Source organism: Pelophylax lessonae, assembly GCF_965119305.1.
Source record: "Pelophylax lessonae genome assembly, chromosome: 12".
Classification (NCBI taxonomy): Eukaryota; Metazoa; Chordata; class Amphibia; order Anura; family Ranidae; genus Pelophylax; species Pelophylax lessonae.
Window position 1 is genome coordinate 206,722,749 of NC_138779.1, and position 16,689 is coordinate 206,739,437.

The 16,689-nt window shown below is 45.6% G+C and overlaps 1 protein-coding gene across 1 annotated transcript in view; it reads left to right on the forward strand.

Moving 5' to 3' along the window:
• The window catches only part of LOC309569005 (sialic acid-binding Ig-like lectin 6), a gene marked incomplete at its 3' end in the record, with an annotated part of 47,938 nt that extends 35,347 nt beyond the window's left edge, over nucleotides 1-12,591 (forward strand). Inside the window, exons 6-8 of the mRNA XM_082274766.1 lie at nucleotides 5,681-5,789; nucleotides 12,280-12,336; nucleotides 12,496-12,591. Of these exons, the coding sequence (XP_082130892.1) occupies nucleotides 5,681-5,789; nucleotides 12,280-12,336; nucleotides 12,496-12,591 (262 nt within the window). The remainder of the gene's footprint in view (nucleotides 1-5,680; nucleotides 5,790-12,279; nucleotides 12,337-12,495) is intronic.
• Between the last annotated feature and the right edge of the window lie 4,098 nt (nucleotides 12,592-16,689).

Here is a 16,689-nt window from a genome sequence, read left to right on the forward strand (position 1 = left end):
CATGGCAGAGGACTGGGTGAAAGCAGGGCAAAGGACTGGGTGAAAGCAGGGCAGAGGACTGGGTTAAAGCAGGGCAGAGGACTGGGTAACCGCAGAGGACTAGGTAAGAGCAGGGCAGAGGACTGGGTGACTGCAGAGGACTGGGGGAGAGCAGGGCAGAGGATTGGGTGACAGCAGAGCAGAGGACTGGGTAACAGCAGAGCAGAGGACTGGGTGAGACCAGGGCAGAGGACTGCATGACTGCAGAGGACTGGGTGAGAGCAGGACAGAGGACTGGGTGACCAAAGAGGACTGGGTGAGAGCAAGGCAGAGGACTGGGTGACCGCAGAGGACTGGGTGAGAGCAGGGCAGAGAACTGGGTGAGAGCAGGGCAGAGGACTGGGTAACATCAGGGCAGAGGACTGGGTGAGAGCAGGGCAGAGGACTGGGTGACAGCATAGGACTGGGAGATAGCAGGGCAGAAGACTGGGTGACAGCAGGGCAGAAGACTGGGTGACAGCAGGCCAGAGGACTCCATGACCGCAGAGGACTGGATGAAAGCAGCATGGCAGAGGACTGGGTGAAAGCAGGGCAAAGGACTGGGTGAAAGCAGGGCAGAGGACTGGGTGAAAGCAGGGCAGAGGACTGGGTAACCGCAGAGGACTAGGTAAGAGCAGGGCAGAGGACTGGGTGAGAGCAGGGCAGAGGATTGGGTGACAGCAGAGGACTGGGTAACAGCAGAGCAGAGGACTGGGTGAGACCAGGGCAGAGGACTGGGTGAGACCAGGGCAGAGGAGTGCATGTCTGCAGAGGACTGGGTGAGAGCAGGGCAGAGGACTTGGTGACCAAAGAGGACTGGGTGAGAGCAGGGCAGAGGACTGGGTGACCGCAGAGGACTGGGTGAGAGCAGGGCAGAGGACTGGGTGAAAGTAGGGCAGAGGACTGGGTGAGAGCAGGGCAGAGGACTGGGTGAAAACAAGGCAGAGGACTGGGTAAAAGCAGGGCAGAGGACTGGGTGAGAGCAGGGCAGAGGACTGGGTGAGAGCAGGGCAGAGGACTGGGTGAAAACAGGGCAGAGGACTGGGTGAAAGCAGGGCAGAGGACTGGGTGAGAGCAGGGCAGAGGACTGGGTGAAAGCAGGGCAGAGGACTGGGTGAGAGCAGGGCAGAGGACTGGGTGACAGCAGGGCAGAGGACTGGGTGACAGCAGGGCAGAGGACTTGGTGACAGCAGGGCAGAGGACTGGGTGACAGCAGGGCAGAGGACTGGGTGACAGCAGGGCAGGGCACTGTGAAAAAATTGGGTTAAAAACTGCTCTGCCCAATTCCTCACAGTCAGGACAGTGCTACATGGAAAACCAGAGGCTATCTTGATCTTTGTCACCTAACAGCACTTTTTTACTTCTATTTAAAAGTCTAAAGATAGAAGTAAAAAAGCTGACAAAGATCAAGATAGTATCTGGTTTCTCATGTAGCACTGTCCTAAATGTGAGGAATTGGGCAGAGCAATTTTCAACCCAATTTATCACAGTTTAGTGGCTGCATAAAAAAAATGCTTACCCCGACTCTAAAAAGTGGGTTTGCTGACAGTGACGGCATTGACACATAAATACGGCTGCCACGCTATAATCCATCTTACTGCCTGAACTGCTGTCCTGGAGTTGAGCTTAGCTCCTTGAAAGGCTTGATGGTCAATTATTAATGGGGAGCAGTTGTTAATTAGCTCCATGAGGAAAATTCCAGGAGACCGGACCAAGTCTGACCAATCCAATCAATGCAACAGACTAAGTTGTGAGCTCTTGAACTGTGTGTCTACACTGTGATAACCCCCATATATAATTATGACCTTGGCCAGGATAAGATACTAGGATTACTGCCAGCTATGCCTTCTACCATGGTTGCACTACATGAGATGGAATGCTTTGTTATCATATGATTTTTCCATTTAGAAATACAATTAAATTTCCCTGTTAAGGGAACCTGAACTCAGTATCCATCAGCTCTCCTACCAGGACCTTTACGTATATTTATTAATGTACAACATTAATACATTTATTAAAATATATTTACTACTCAAGGTTTGGTTATTGCCCATAAAGTCCCATACCCAAGGGGAATTTTCTTCTTTTTAGTTCCTTAACCAAAGGTCTGACCACCCTGGTAAGGAAACCTGAACTCAGTATCCATCAGCGCTCCTACCAGGACCTTTACCCGGAGGTCTGACTCCCTGGTAAGGGAACCTGAACTCAGTATCCATCAGCACTCCTACCAGGACCTTTACCCGGAGGTCTGACTCCCTGGTAAGGGAACCTGAACTCAGTATCCATCAGCACTCCTACCAGGACCTTTACCCGGAGGTCTGACTCCCTGGTAAGGGAACCTGAACTCAGTATCCATCAGCGCTCCTTCCAGGACCTTTACCCGGAGGTCTGACTCCTTGGTAAGGGAACCTGAACTCAGTATCCATCAGCGCTCCTACCAGGACCTTTACCCGGAGGTCTGACCACCCTGGTAAGGAAACCTGAACTCAGTATCCATCAGCGCTCCTACCAGGATCTTTACCCGTAGGTCTGACTCTCTGGTAAGGGAACCTGAACTCAGCATCCATCAGCGCTCCTAGCAGGACCTTTACCCTTAGGTCTGACTCCCTGGTAAGGGAACCTGAACTCAGTATCCATCAGCACTCCTACCAGGACCTTTACCTGGAGGTCTGACTCCCTGATAAGGGAACCTGAACTCAGTATCCATGAGTGCTCCTACCAGGACCTTCACCCGGAGGTCTGACCACCCTGGTAAGGGAACCTGAACTCAGTATCCATCAGTGCTCCTACCAGGACCTTTACCCAGAATTCTGACCACCCTGGTAAAGGAACCTGAACTCAGTATCCATCAGCACTCCTACCAGGACCTTTACCAGGAGGTCTGACCACCCTGGTAAGGGAACCTGAACTCAGTGTCTATCAGCGCTCCTACCATGACTTTACCCGGAGGTCTGACTCCCTGGTAAGGGAACCTGAACTCAGTATCCATCAGCGCTCCTACCAGGACCTTTACCAGGAGGTCTGACCACCCTGGTAAGGGAACCTGAGCTCAGTGTCTATCAGCGCTCCTACCAGGACCTTTACCCGGAGGTCTGACCACCCTGGTAAAGGAACTTGAACTTTTTTGCTTTATACTTACCCATAGTTGCTGAAGCTCCCGGTCCCAATTGACCGAACGGTAACAAGATTATTAGGAAGTGCCATTCCCAATAGTGATTGGGTATTTATATGGTTTTAGGATCCCATGAAACTGCTTTTATTTTTGGTACCTATGCTGACTAACCTGTGCAAGAAAGATGTACCTATTTTCAGCCTGCTCTGGTCATGTGATCCCCTGTGTCAGCCAGCGGCGGCTGCAGGGGAGAGGAGAGAGACCTCAACAACGGCTGGTAATGCCTGTGAGCGATGATGTCACCAGTGGCGGCTGGTGCATTGGGGGCGCAGGGGCACCTCCCCCCATCCATGCGTCCGGCCCACTAATCTACATGCAGGGCGCCGGACGCATGGATTCCAATGTTTTTTTTTTATTTTTTTCAGCACGTGATTAGAGCCAGAGGCTCTAATAGGCTTCACAAAAGGGTGGGCTCTGCGCCCCGAGCCCACCCAATTGTGTGACAATAGCAAATTAATATTCGCTATTATCACACGGATCCTCCTCCCAGCCAATCAGGAAGCGGGTCCTGACACCCATTTCCTGATTGGCCGAAAGGAGAGGCCATGGCTAAGGAGGAGGAGGGAGACGCAGGGGAAGCTGCCGCTGCCGCTGGGGGAAGCCGCCGCCTGCTCTCCACTTCAGTCCAGGGTGAGTGAGCCGGTGTCGGGGGGATGGTATGGTGTGAGAGCGAGCTGGTGTGGTCGGGTGGGGGGTATGGTGTGGTCGGTCTGCCGCCCCCCGGCCCATGGAGCACCAGCCGCCACTGGATGTCACCCAAAGGCTCCTATGGCCCATCCGTTGTTAGAGTTGCTTCCTCTCCCCTGCATAAGGTGACCAGATTTTTAAAATGAAATCCAGGGACATATTTTGTTTTTTATTGGCAAATGGTAAACTATTTTATAAGCATATTTTCCTTAAATGATATATGCAGTGTATGTGGTAAGTGTTCATGGAATGATTTGTATGATATATACGTTGTTTCTCTCATTCTATCCATGAGATAAAAAAAAGATTTGATTATCAAATGTTAAGAAGATAAGATAGAATAAAAACTTTTCAATGCATATTTTGTATTTTATTCTTTCCAAAGAATTCTGGTTCAACAATATAAATGAACAATTCAGAACAGTAAAGGATTGCCTGGTAACAAGTAGGATACCTTCCAACATAAATAATCAAAAAAGGATTAAAGGAATAAAGGAACAGTTAGACGTTGCAACGACTTCATTGAAATTACGTTTTTATGCCTGCAGGGGTAGGGAACCTATGGCTCACAAGCCAGACGTGGCTCTTTTGATGGCTGCATCTGGCAGACAAATATTTAATAAAGGAGGGCGTGTCCAGATGTGAACCGCGCTGGACGTGTAGTCCCAGAGCTCCGCTGCGTCTACCACTCAATCCAGTGCCGTCCGCGTAGCTGTGCCTGGTGCCAAGGAGATTTCTGCACTTATTGACGGTACACTTTGTGGGCTACCCACCACTACACTCAGTTTGTCTCTGGGTGACCAGATTGTCACGCTACAGACCCCGTGGCCTACTCACGGTACCGCCGCTGGCTCCTGTGCTGTGCATCTGAGGGCCTTGGCAATCACCGGCCGGTAAAGAGACCTGCCATCAGCTCCCTGTGCCCCGACAGACTCGATCTCCTTCCCCTCTGACACCCAGGGACCCGCGGGAGCTGCCTCTCACATCCACTTCTGAGGCCTTTCGCGGCCGGCCGCCATTTTCTCAGGGCCTATACTAACCTCCATAACTCGCAGGCCTGCAGGCGCTTCACCACTCCGGCCTCATTGCATACCTGCCTGCTCCGCTCTCTTCCCAACCGAACTCCAGGCACTTTCACACAGCTCCATCTACTCACTGTATAGCTGCGACCCATGAATATGAATATTAAATAAAGGTTCCTGACCCCTGAAATATAGTGTATGGCTCTCACGGAATTACATTTGAAAATAGGTGGTGTTCATGGCTCTCTCAGCCAAAAAGGTTCCAGACCCTGTGTGTCTGTGTAAATAAAGGAAGTAAACAGTAGCAGCTTCAGCTGCCCACAGTTAAAATGGCTGCAGCCAGAATTAGTGGAGGGAGATTTCTGCAGCATATTTAGCAAGTATAGAGTCACAGTATATATAAAATAATATGCAAAGTGGTTGGAGGGAAACTTCAGAATGGCAATTGTGTTTTTATTACACATTATGTGAGCAGACTGCAGTTCCTCTATAATCTGTGGCTGGTGTTTTTGTCTCGTCTTTTGCACTTGCAATACTTTCTCTTTATAAGGGCATTTTCTTAGTACTTTGTAAACCCATAAAAGTTTTTCCAGTATGCATATCATGACTTAGCGTGCCATAGCATAGTACTGAAAGTTTATGTTTCTTCATTTTCCACTGAGATGTTACCACAATAATTTCTCATTGTGTTGCTAAATAACAAAGCTTCTGCCTCTTGCCCACAAAAGCTTACTGCCAGGTTCTCCCTACTAATGACACCAAACCCTTCTCTGTGTTTAAGATTCCTTCTAGGTAACAAAGCTTCCAAATCCGGAACTTCTGATTTGAGTAGAATAAAAAATGATTCTTTTGGGACCAAAGGCACCAAGGTAAGTGTATCTGAAGGAGTAGTAATCTAGTTAAAGCAAAAATAAGCCAACCTAATAAATAAGTTTATTATCATGTATTATTCCTTAGGGCAGGGGTGGTGAACCTTTTTTCTGCCAAGGGCCATTTGGATATTTATAACATCATTCGAGGGCCGTACAAAATTATAAACTTAAAAATGAGCCTGTTATATTTGGTCAAACATTTAATAACTCACGCGTAATGTGATGACTGGAACTGCTTCTCTTTGGTGAGGTGTGTGATGTTAGCTGGTATTGTTGACGTTGCTACTCGCAACTGGTTTTCCAGTTTTTCGGTCAGTCTGGAGCGCAGTCAACCCTTTGCGGTGGTAAGTTTTGAAAAGAACTGCTGTGCTGTGGGTGCTGCTGGCTGGTACTGCTGTGGGTACTGCTGTGGGTACTGCTGGCTCAGGCTGGCAGTGCTGGCTGGTACTGCTGTGGGTACTGCTGGCTCAGGCTGGCAGTGCTGGCTGGTACTGCTGTGCGTACTGCTGGCTCAGGCTGGCAGTGCTGGCTGGTACTGCTGTGGGTACTGCTGGCTCAGGCTGGCAGTGCTGGCTGGTACTGCTGGCTCAGGCTGGCAGTGCTGGCTGGTACTGCTGTGGGTACTGCTGGTGGGAAATGCTGGCTGAATACTCAGGAGCGGCGCTGCGCTGGAGGAAGATAGAGGTTCCTGTATCTCGGTCAGTCTCCTCACAGGCGAAGTGCATTTGATATCATTCCTCCTGTGACTCACTCAGACAGAAAGGAGCCAGAACTATACAAGAAACATCGGCTCTGTTCTGACAGCTCAGGTGCAACAGACAGACCAAGCGGCACGGAGGGGCGGACTAAATGATTTTGAGGGCCACATATGGCCCGCGGGCCATAGGTTCCCCATCCCTGCCTTAGGAGGTTAATTTTGAACCACTTTTATTATTCCTTCTGAGGTTAATTTTTAACCACTTTTATTATTCCTTAGGAGGTTCATTTTTAACCACTTCGGCTCCAGACGATTTTACCCCCCTTCATGACCAGGCCATTTTTTGTAACACAGCACTGCATTACTTTAACGGACAGTTGCGCATTCATGCAACGCTGTACCCAATTAAAATTGATGCCCTTTTTTTCCCACAAATAGATCTGTCTTTTGGTGGTATTTGATTACCTCTGTGGTTGCAATTGCTGGCACTCGGGTGTTGAAAAAAAAATAAAGAAAAAAACTTCTTAAAGACGGCTTCCAGATTCCGATAAGCCCTCTGTTAGCAGACTCCCACAACCGCAGCCCAGGGTTGTGGGGAAGAGACCCTTGTCTCCATCAATTTAGGGACAAGGTGCTTTGGAGTGGGGGGAGGGGCTGAGCTCCCTTTGCCCCAAAGCACCCGCCCCCCCATGTTCAGAGCATGTGGCCTAGTATTGCTCAGGAAGGGGGCCACTCACTCGCCCCCCCCTTTAAAAAAAAAGAAATTGGTGTTGGGTTCCCCTTAGAATCAATACCAAACCCAAAGGACCTGGTATGGTTTGGGGGTGGAGAGCCCACGCTGTTTTTTTTTCAGAATTTTCTGTTGTTTACATTATCTGTTGGTTGTTAAGGACACAGCGGCCGACTTCCCGGCCTGCTGCTTAAAATCCACCTTTACTTCAAACAGAATTCGAATTGGTCAATCATTTTTCGACCGATCCAAATTCGAAAAGTTCTGAAAATTTGGAATTCGTTAGAAGAGTAATAAGTGAAAATTAAATTTAACGAAAACAAAATTAAATTTAACGAAAACAAAATGAAATTGTACAAAAACGAAATGAAATTTCACAAAAATGAACGAAAATAAAGAATTCCGAAACTAAAGGAAATTAGTAACATAATGAATATACTAAAAACGAAACAGGTTTTTTTGTTCTGCACATGTCTACTGCTGGATTAAATTTATCCACCTAGGGGCAGGTGCATTTTAAGTTAATGATATGCCCACTTTAGGGACCCTTTACTAAGTAAGTCCAGGACTAGATTTCCATCCCTGGAGCCTGTAGACATGCAACCCCTGGCACCCAAAGTAACACCAAACATTACGGTATTAGTCCCAGTTCACACTGGGGCAACTTGTCAGGCAACTTAGCCCCCTGACAAGTCACGCTCCATTCAGTGCAATGGAACCGTTCTAATCGGAGCAACTCAAGTCGCTCCGACTTAGAAAAAGGTTCCTGCACTACTTTGGGGGCGACTTGCATTGACTTCTATTAGAGAAGTAGTTTGCAAGCCACGCTGAAGTCGTGCTGCATGGGGTGGCATCAGAGTCGGGCGACTTTGAAGCCCCAATGTGAACCAAGCCTTAGATGCAAAATTTGGTTAGCGCTAAAGAAAATCCTATTACTTTACTGGTGCTAACATTGTTTAGAATATTGTAACAATATATTGATACGTTTATAAAGAACAGCTGTAAAACTTTATAGGGTTTTTTTTTTTGCCTTTCTCTGGATCAACTGTGGGTATAATGTTCTGTATATGTATATATGGACAGGGCCATCTTAACGAATGGGCACGCTGGGCAGTTGCCCGAGTGGCCCCACCTGCCCAGTGACCCAGGCCCAACCAAGCATTAGTTCAGATTCCTGTGTGCATCCAACCGCCAAACTAGCAGGTGGCAAGCGCCTGTTGGCCCTGCGCTGCTGTCAGGCCACTTGGGCCATGGAGGGGGAGCCCACAACTGCAGCAATGCCTGTCCGCCTCCATGGGGAACAGGCACACACAGGACAGTCGAGCCTGACTCCCGTCCGTGTGTGTGTTCACTGGACCCAGCTGCCGAACTTGGAAGCTGTCATTAGCCTGGCACTGCTGTACCAATAAATATCACCTTATCGATAATTTGCATTTTTATTCTCGTGGGTGATTGTGTAGGTGGGGCCCCAGTGCACTGCATTTCCCGAGGGCCCTTTAATGCTCTTAAGATGGTACTGTATATGGAGGGTTTTAATGTATTTTTTTCTCTTTATTTTTTTCTCTTTTGGTTGAAGAAGATGAATTTGTTACATAGTTACATAGTAGTTGAGGTTGAATAAAGACAATAGTCCATCCAGTTCAACCTGTGTAGGTGTGTGTGGTCATAATCCTCTCACATAGCCCTGAATGTTCTGATCCTTGAGATATACGTCTAAGAGTCTTTTGAAAGCCACCATACTTCCCGCAGAAACCACCTCTTGTGGTAGAGAATTCCACAATCTTGTAGCCCTAACAGTGAAGATTCCCCCACGTTGCCTGAGGTTAAAACGCTTCTCCTCTAATCGCATTGTATGCCCTCGAGTCCTCATGCAATCCTAGCGACTGAATAGCTTTTTTTCTATGCTGAGATCACCATTGAGGTATTTGTAAATTGCTATCATGTCCCCTCTCAGGTCAGGCGTCTCTTCTCCAGGGAGAATAAATCAAGTGATTGTAAGCGCTCCTCATAATTAAGGTACTCCAATCCCCTAATCATTTTAGTTGCCCTTCTCTGGACTCCAGTGTCCTTTTTTTAACCCATTGTACTATGCTTTTAATATATACATACACACACATTATTTGTCCATTTGTTACTTTCAGACACAGTAAAGAAAGAGTGGAAAAGGAAATTGCATTTGGCGGTGTCATTTTTTTTTTTTTTTCTTTTTAAATGTCATCACTTCTCCGTGTCTCCGTATTTCACCATAGTTTCCTATTTTGTTGCAGCATATTGCAAAGTTGGCATTTTACCCAAATCTTCTTGGCACCTAGAATTATTATTATTATTTTTTAAAATGTTTAAATTTGGTGACTGAAAGAGATGTATATAAGAAGCAGAGGCTGTTTATTTCACAAAGTGAATGTTTACTTAACCACTTCAGCCCCGGAAGGTTAACACCCCTTCATGACCAGGCCATTTTTTGCGATTCAGCACTGCGGTACTTTAACTGACAATTGCATGGATGTGCGATATTGTACCCAAATAAAATTGATGTCCTTTTTTTTCTGACAAATAGAGCTTCTAATCACAGCACAGCCGATGTCGGCGGCGCGCCCCCAACCCGGAAGTGCCAGATTACATACCTTGTACGTGGTCCAGCACTTCCCAGTAGGCGGTGTGTGCGTGTACCGCTGGTGTGCCGGTGTTCTATCAGATTTCCCTACCTACGTCATTTCCTGGTGTTCTCTAAGATTTCCCTACTCCCTCAGATTTATCTACCTACGTCATTTCCGGTGTTCTATCATATTTCCCTACTCCATCAGATTTCCCTACCTACATAATTTCCAGTGTTCTATCAGATTTCCCTACCCCATCAGATTTCCCTACCTACGTAATTTCCGGTGTTCTATCAGATTTCCCTACTCCATCAGATTTCCGTACCTACGTAATTTCCGGTGTTCTATCAGATTTCCCTACTCCATCAGTTTTCCCTACCTACGTCATTTCCGGTGTTCTATCAGATTTCCCTACTCCATCAGATTTCCCTACCTACGTCATTTCCGGTGTTCTATCAGATTTCCCCACTCTATCAGATTTCCCTACCTATGTCATTTCCGGTGTTCTATCAGATTTCCCTACCCCATCAGATTTCCCTACCTACGTCATTTCCGGTGTTCTATCAGATTTCCCTACCCCATCAGATTTCCATACCTACGTCATTTCCGGTGTTCTATCAGATTTCCCTACTCCATCAGATTTCCCTACCTACTAAATTTCCGGTGTTCTATCAGATTCCCTACTCCATCAGATTTCTCTACCTACGTAATATCCGGTGTTCTGTCAGATTCCCTACCCCATCAGATTTCCCTACCTACGTCATTTCCGGTGTTCTATCAGATTTCCCTACTCCATCAGATTTCCCTACCTACGTCATTTCCGGTGTTCTATCAGATTTCCCTACTCCATCAGATTTCCCTACCCACGTCATTTCCGGTTGAGATCAGCTGTGGATTCGTCATGCGGCAGCTTGTAGCCACGTCACACGTCCTATTGGGCATGCGCAGAATAGGTAGTGAATTTTGATAACATCGTAAGGGGTCAGGCAAAAGTCCTAGTGTGCATGCAACGGCGCATGCACACCAGCGGGGCGGGCAGCTGAATCTCTTATAACAAACATCCATCCGATCTCCATGGCCCACATTGCACTGACCCTACACTGTGCCGAACCGACACTGCAGCGACCCGACAATCCAATCTCCATGCCCCGCACTGTGCCGACCCGACAATGAGACAGTGGGCGTGCACGTAGGGAATAGGATTGTCCCATTGTCGGCTCGGCGCAGTGTATGCCATGGAGATCGGATGTATGTTTGTTATAAGAGATGCAGCTGCCCGATCCGTTGGTGCGCATGCGCCCGCTCATGCGCAGTAGGACTTTTGCCTCACCCCTTACGATGTTATCAAAATTCCCTACCTATTCCGCGCATGCGTAGTAGGACGTGTGACGCGGCTACAGCTGGTGCATGATGACCCGCACCAGAAATTACGTAGGTAGAGAAATCTGATGGGGTAGGGTTTTCTGATAGAACACCGGCTGTGCACAATCTGACCAGCGGGTGCCATCCACTGGATGTCCACCCCGCTGATCGGCAAAGAGGCAGACAGGACAGAGCTCTGCCTATGTACACAAGGCTCTGTCTTTTCAGTGGGGAGAGCCACTTTGTCGACAAATAACGGCGTTATGTGGTCGGCAAGTGGTTACCTTTCAACACAGCGTCATATATGCACCCTGCAATGAGTGTTTCTTTCTAATATAGAAAATGTGAACTAAGAACTAGAGGGAAGCTAAAACTGTTTATAAACATGTCGATAAAAAACACAATTGTTTCCTCCTGAACTCCCTGCAGATAAAAGTAAAAACAATGAAAGCAGTGTAAGTACTTGGTTTCAGCCTTTTTTTCACCCTTATGTACAGCAGAGCTCAGATCCCAGTTCTCTGTGGCTCCTTAGGGGATGGGCTACAATTGGTTTGCGCAAAAGTTATAACGTTTACAAACTATGGGATATTTACTGGAATTTTTATTTATTTATTAGTAATCTAGTAATGGTGGCAATCAGCAACTTATAGCGGGACTTTTTGTGGTATTTTATCACCTCTGCGGTTTTTATTTTTTGTGCTATAAACAAAAATAGTGCCGGTTCACACTGGGGCGACCTGTGAGGCGACCAGGGCGAACTCGCTCCGAAGTCGTGGTGCATGGTAATGCACAAGTCGCCCCCGAAGTAGTAAGGAGTCGTTTCGCCTCAGTGTGAACCGGCTCTAACAGTACTGGAGAGAGCTGCCTTTTGTATTTAGAGGGCTGTGATGTAGTAAAAGCAGAGGCGGCGAGGCAAGGACGTGCTATGTATGCCCTATATAGTTTGGTAACTTTTTTTTGGGCATACGTAGCATGCCTATGGTACAAGACTTGTTAAGATATGTGAATAATCACTTTGCTATGAGAGCGATCTTTTAGAAACATATTCAAATAAATCTACAAATTTCCCAATAAATCAATGTTTAGTCATTTTTTCTTTTCTATACTATTCTTTTTCTATAGGAGACCGGGTATACAGATCTTATGGAGAGAGACAATGCAGTTTATTGTGTAGTAGAGGTAAGCCAATTAAAACAACCCTGATTCATTGAATAGGTTTTCTAATTATTTCTGGTATTATAAATATCCATATGTGTCCATTGTGACAAGCAAAGAATTATATAAATGTAAATTAGATAATGATATTGCAATTTAAACAAATGTACTTATTTTCTACAGCCAGCAAATCGGAAGAAGATACAAGGAAAGACCCATCAAGCTGTATATACAAACATATACGAGGATATGAGGCCCCAACCTGAAATTCCAAAATAAATTTACTCTCAAATACTGTCCAAAATTCATTTTCAATATTAACACATGATTAATAAAAGCAGATTTGTATTTCCCTCTATTTTTTAATTATTTATTTTTTTTTTTTTTAAGTTTTTCATTGTGGGTAAGCCTACGCTCTGATTTGGGTTTTTATAGCGGAGTATACCCATGGGGAGATTGTTATATCTTCTGAGATTTGGATAACACTAAAATTGGAGGATTTTAGATCACCAAACCTACCGCCAAAAAAAAAAAAAAAACCCACCTCTTTTCTGACTCCTAGCAATTTTTTTTTTGCCTGGCCCCTTTCCAACATCTATAGATACAGACAATGAATTTGGGTCCTAGGACTGTGTAAATCCCGTGTGCACATATGTGGCAACGCAATGGCCAATCTGGAAAAAGGTCAAAAGAAGATGGTATTGACAGTGGATGGATCGTTTAGTAACAGTGAAGGACTGCTCTGATCTGTCGGCGATGGAAGAAGGCGAACAGCCAAGGGAAGATGCCAAAATGTACATTATGTATCAAATTGTTTGCAAAATAGCGTTTTATCTCTCCGGCTGAGCCTTATGGTGGCCATACACCATGTGAAAGAATCAGACATCGGCTGAGCGGGACAAATAAGGCACGGCCAAACAATGAGGTACACATAGTGGTGGTTTTGATCGACTCAAATCAATCAGTTGTGGAGGAAAAAAAAACATTAATCATATAGGGTTGGACATTGTTGAATCGGACATTAATTGTTGAGTTTTTTTTTTGCAATCAATTTTTATTATTTTGTAAAGAACAATACACAAATTAATAAGCTGTGGTTGATAACATTGGTGTAAACTTCAATACAAGGAAGGGTCTGTAAGTTTTTATAAAAATCTTGATATCCCTGACCAGGGCTGCTGATAGGGGGGGACCACCAGCCCTCTTGTAGGGGGCCCGAGCACACAGGGGGGCCCACACAGAGAGAGGGATTAGTGATGGAAAACAAATACAGAAATCTTCCTCCAGCACCTGAATCTAATCTGTCCCCCTCCCTGCTATCAGCTTTTATCTGTTGAGAAAGAGACAGTCGTCCCTCACTAATCCCCCTCCCTTGTGTGCCCCCCCCCCCCACCATCCCAGCACTTATCTCTGCTCAGGAGTTTATTTGTAAATTGTAACTTTGTTTCTCTCTCTCTGTCTCTCTGATCACTGAGCTCCAACTGCCCAGCCTGGATATTTTTCTCATCTCATCTTCTTTTTTATTTAACATAGATTTTTTTTTTTTAGATTTAGCAGGAATTATGCGAGTTATGTTATATTTGTGTCTGTTAATAGTGATTTTGTTGTAAGTTTAGCTAAATATATCTTTAATATTTTCTTGAGGGGGCCCTGCCAGGTAGTCTGTACGGGGGCCCGCGATTTCTAACAGCAGCCCTGTCCCTGACCATCCTACCCCAGATGGGATCAATCTGTAGGCATAGCGTGGACATCAAGTTAACCAGAGAAAAGCAATTACATGGGATACCACAACAAAACAAAAACAAGGAAAAAGGAAATTTTTGAGCACATCTAAGGACTACATCAGAGCGGAGGAGAAGACATATAGAAATCAAGTGTGCTTTTTTTTTTTTTTTAGTTTTTGACAGATTTTTTTCCCCACCTGGGTGCTGTTGGGGAGAATTATTTTCACTTCCTGTCCAAGAGATGAAAATGGAAGTGAGCGCAAAGCTAGGAGGAGCGAGGTGCCCATAATATTTACAGGGCATTCTCAAACTGGCTATTTTATTTGGTGTCATAGGATAATGCTTAGATGTAGAATTTTAGAATTTTTACGGCTCCCCGAGGTAGCATTTGTGAAGAAGAATGTGAAATTTGAAGTCTTTTTCTAGCTTCTGAACTTTCCTATGTTTAACATTGAAGCCCAGGAAAGAACACGAACAACCTGTATTTTTTACACCATAAAACATATTTTAAACACTAATAGATAAATACCAGTTACAGGACCCAAGCACGCCTTCCTTAGGAGTGGCCTTAAAGTTTATACAAGCCTATCTGTGGTGAGGCTCCCTTAAACCTGGTACACCCCCCGTTCTACGCGCCAGCGCCAAGTCTTTCCCCCTGTGTACAGCCATGAGCTTTCAGCAATCTTAAAAGGCTAGCATGCGGGTTGCTCAATGCTCAAGCAATGCGTCCACACACTATCAGTCAGACTCCTGTATGTTCTCTTGTGATAAAACAAATTTAGGCTCTGGGAAAGAGGGCTTGACCCTCGAAATGCTATTCCTAGACACAATGAGTTCTTCCCTATGGTGATTTGGAAGTGTTTTCATCTGCATCTCTAGATATGCTTGTGCATGACGTGTTTGTGAGTATTCACTTGTTGTTTATTTCTTAATAAAATTGATTTATGGTAATGCACTAGGTCAGTGCACCCTCTCCTTTGTTTTGTGTTCTTTTGTGGTACCCAGAGCCTTCCAGTATTGTCTATGTTACCCATGTTCCTAGTTTGTGCTTCCTTGAGTGCTTCAGCCAGCTGCTTGTTATTCATATTCTGCTTTCATGATCCTACACACCCTCCCTTGCAACCTTCTTCCGGTGACCCCTTTGTGATTCTGTGCGCCTCAACCCATTCCCAGTCCTCCTGTGTGGTGCACCTCTGCCTGCCTGGCCTGTAATACCCACTGACTCATGAGCCCTGCTCCCCAGAGCTGCTAGGGACTCTCTCCAGCAACCTACTCTCAGTTCCCAGTAGCTGCTGCTCAGATGAGCTGGAGGGTTGCAACCTGCAGCCAAGTCCATGTCCACCATTAGGAGCTCTAGTGAAGACAAGGCGACACCTAGACTCTGCGCCTCAGCCTTTCTAAGGGCTCTCACTTCTACTATTGAGTGTCCACAAATGGGTTCTCTCAATTAGTAAGTTCAGATATCCAGCCCAACCTAGATTCCACATAGCCAACTGTGTCTCCTCAGTGGCCAATGCCACAGCCCAGCTGCTGTTATCAACTCCTGGTTGCCTAGTCTGCTTCCTAGTGGGAACTGATTTCCTGATCCATTATACATCCAATTTGCAACCATAATTGTTTGGGGGTGATGGAAATAATCTGAAATTTGTCTTGTCTACAGACAGCATATGGATTTTTTTTCACATTGGAACTGCTTATATCCCTATATCAAGGGGAATGCCAATGTCAACGCTGCTAGAAGGAACTTAGAAGAAGGTCAACTGCAGGCTAGAAGAATCTTAGAAGGAACTCGGCAGTATTTTAAAAGATGTTTAATCATGTACACAATCCAATTACTGTCTATGATGTGCTGAGTGTTATGAGGAACAAAGTCTATGTGCAGGTTAAAGGGCAACAAATGTCATCTTTGTCGTAACTAAGAAGAATCTTTCGCAATCTTTTGCAACCTCGCCTTCTCTGTATGTGTGCATTTTCCATCAGTTGACAGGGGTGCTTGTTAACAGAGCTGCACAACTATGTCATGGAACTATCTGGCAGTCCAGTAACTCTTTGAATAATTCAAACTTTCCTAAATCATAATTTTGTTTTTACTAAATGAGGAAGTTTTTGGAGAAACCACATGACAAACCCATTTCTTAGTAAGAGGTATTTTTATATTCCATTGCAGCCTTCTGTTCCTTCCATAAAGGGAATGTTTAGTGGATTTTGTACTTATTTTTTGTTTTCTTTCATTATAAGAGTCAGGACAAAAAAAAAATGGTAAACTTTTTTTTTCCTTCTGATACCATGTTACAATATATTGTGTGGCGCTATCCCCGTAGCAGCCGTTGTACATTTTACTGGTTCCTTTCCAACTCAGTGAAGAGGCAGCCAGGCACACAGCAACAACCCATTCACTCCGGCTCATTGAACAGTCTACATTGCTTGGAGAAACGTGGGAGGAGATTAGGGGTGATGCGGGCTACTCCAAAGTGCTCAAGCAAAATTCTGCAGAGAACAGGTAAACAGCATTAGCATAGTTTTTCACTAACAGCTGGGAACCATGAGATAGTTTGTAGAACAGGTGTAGCTAGAATGGAGCAGTTCATAGATTTACAGCTGAGAATCACAAAGTAACTTCAGCACAGGTACAGTTTGGTTGGTTCACAGCTGG